This window comes from Chanos chanos, chromosome 6 (genome assembly GCF_902362185.1).
Source record: "Chanos chanos chromosome 6, fChaCha1.1, whole genome shotgun sequence".
NCBI classification, from domain to species: Eukaryota; Metazoa; Chordata; class Actinopteri; order Gonorynchiformes; family Chanidae; genus Chanos; species Chanos chanos.
Genome location: NC_044500.1, coordinates 745,001 through 747,500, shown reverse-complemented (window position 1 = coordinate 747,500; position 2,500 = coordinate 745,001). Strand labels below are relative to the sequence as shown.

Below are 2,500 nucleotides of genomic sequence, written 5' to 3'. Positions count from 1 at the left end.
CAGAGAGAGAGATTGCTGATTGCTGGTGCAGAAACACTAATTGGAGTTGTGTTTGATGTCCTGTATCTCCCCATCTTATACGGCTGTGCTTGATTACTGTCTAGTGTGTGTGTGTGTGTGTGTGTGTGTGTGTGCGTGTGTGTGTGGGGGTGTGTATCTTTTTGTGTGTGCATGTAAGATTAATCTGCACTCTGGACCTCTTAGAACTAATCAGAACTGCAACTGCTCAAAAGTCAGACATTATCATGTTCTAATAAATCCATCAGAACCTACCTCAGGACTTTTCAGAACCACTTCTGTCAACCTTTAGATGCTTAAGACTATTTGATACTTAAGCAATCCATGATTCAGTGTCTGAATCAGTGCCTGAACCCAAAACTGTCAGGTACTCTCTGCACTGGAGCCCTCTCCATCTGTCAGTCATACTCATCCTGTAACAGGAACCACGACTGTGAACTCCTTACATCACACACTGTTTACAAGAACCACGACTGTGAACTCCTTACATCACACAGTATTTACAAGAACCACGACTGTGAACTCCTTACATCACACAGTGTTTACAAGAACCACGACTGTGAACTCCTTACATCACACAGTATTTACAAGAACCACGACTGTGAACTCCTTACATCACACAGTGTTTACAAGAACCACGACTGTGAACTCCTTACATCACACAGTATTTACAAGAACCACGACTGTGAACTGCTTATATCACAGTGTTTACAAGAACCAAGACTGTTAACTGCTTACATCACACACTGTTTACAGGAAGTCAGGAGAGTCAATGTTTATGCTGTGTACCTACACAGACTGATAGTCACAGAAACACAGACATAATATGTGTGTGCATTTGTGAATCTCTGCCTCTCTCTCTCTCTCTCTCTCTCTCTCTCTCTCTCTCTCTCTCTCTCTCTCTCTCTCTCCCCTCCCATTATCAGGAGCTGAACACAATGCAGCCCAAGGCTGGTTTCCGTCTGTGGCTAACAGCTGAAGTCCATCCCAAATTCCCTCCCATACTGCTCCAGTCCAGCCTTAAGGTCACTTATGAGGTCAGTGCACAGTTACTACGTGAGTGTGTGTGTGTAAGTAAGTGTTTTACATGCACTTCATGTGTATGAGTTCATCAGCTGCAGATGTTCATGATAAACGATGTCAGTAATGATCATCTACAGTCTAACCGATGTCAGTAGTGATCAGCTACAGTCTAAATGATGTCAGTAATGATCAGCTACAGTCTAAACGATGTCAATAATGATCAGCTACAGTCTAAATGATGTCAGTTATGATCAGCTACAGTCTAAATGATGTCAGTAATGATCAGCTACAGTCTAAATGATGTCAGTAATGATCAGCTACAGTCTAAATGATGTCAGTAATGATCAGCTACAGTCTAAACGATGTCAGTAATGATCAGCTACAGTCTAACTGATGTCAGTAATGATCAGCTACAGTCTAAACAATGTCAGTAATGATTAGCTACAGTCTAAATGATGTCAGTTATGATCAGCTACAGTCTAAATGATGTCAGTAATGATCAGCTACAGTCTAACCGATGTCAGTAGTGATCAGCTACAGTCTAAATGATGTCAGTAATGATCAGCTACAGTCTAAACGATGTCAGTAATGATCAGCTACAGTCTAAACAATGTCAGTAATGATTAGCTACAGTCTAAATGATGTCAGTTATGATCAGCTACAGTCTAAATGATGTCAGTAATGATCAGCTACAGTCTAACCGATGTCAGTAGTGATCAGCTACAGTCTAAATGATGTCAGTAATGATCAGCTACAGTCTACACGATGTCAGTAATGATCAGCTACAGTCTAAATGATGTCAGTTATGATCAGCTACAGTCTAAATGATGTCAGTAATGATCAGCTACAGTCTAACTGATGTCAGTAATGATCAGCTACAGTCTAAACGATGTCAGTAATGATCAGCTACAGTCTAACTGATGTCAGTAATGATCAGCTACAGTCTAAACGATGTCAGTAATGATCAGCTACAGTCTAAACGATGTCAGTAATGATCAGCTACAGTCTAAACGATGTCAGTAATGATCAGCTACGGTCTAAGCTGTACTGTGAATGATCAAATGTAGTCTGAACTCTACTGTGAATGATCAAATGTAGTCTGAACTCTACTGTGAATGATCAAATGTAGTCTGAACTCTACTGTGAATGATCAAATGTAGTCTAAACTCTACTGTGAATGATCAAATGTAGTCTAAACTGTGCCATAAATTCTGAACTTGTGTTTCCACACTCTGCCCTCTCTCTGTTTCCTCTGTGTCTCTTTGATCTCTCACTGCATCTGTCTCTGAGCCCGTGGTAGGATGTGTGAGATGAAGCAGCTTGTCTGTGTTGTGTGTGTAAGATCAGTGACAGGTTGTGTTGTGTGTGAGATCAGTGACAGGTTGTGTTGTGTGTGTGAGATCAGTGACAGGTTTAGTTGTGTGTGTGAGATCAGTGAAAGGTTTGAGCCATTATCCGG

The 2,500-nt window shown here is 41.1% G+C and overlaps 1 protein-coding gene across 1 annotated transcript in view; it reads left to right on the top strand.

Moving 5' to 3' along the window:
- Positions 1-2,500, top strand: part of dync2h1 (dynein cytoplasmic 2 heavy chain 1) — a 163,782-nt gene that overhangs the window by 129,639 nt on the left and 31,643 nt on the right. Inside the window, exon 79 of the mRNA XM_030776669.1 lies at positions 945-1,055. Within this exon, the coding sequence (XP_030632529.1) occupies positions 945-1,055 (111 nt within the window). The remainder of the gene's footprint in view (positions 1-944; positions 1,056-2,500) is intronic.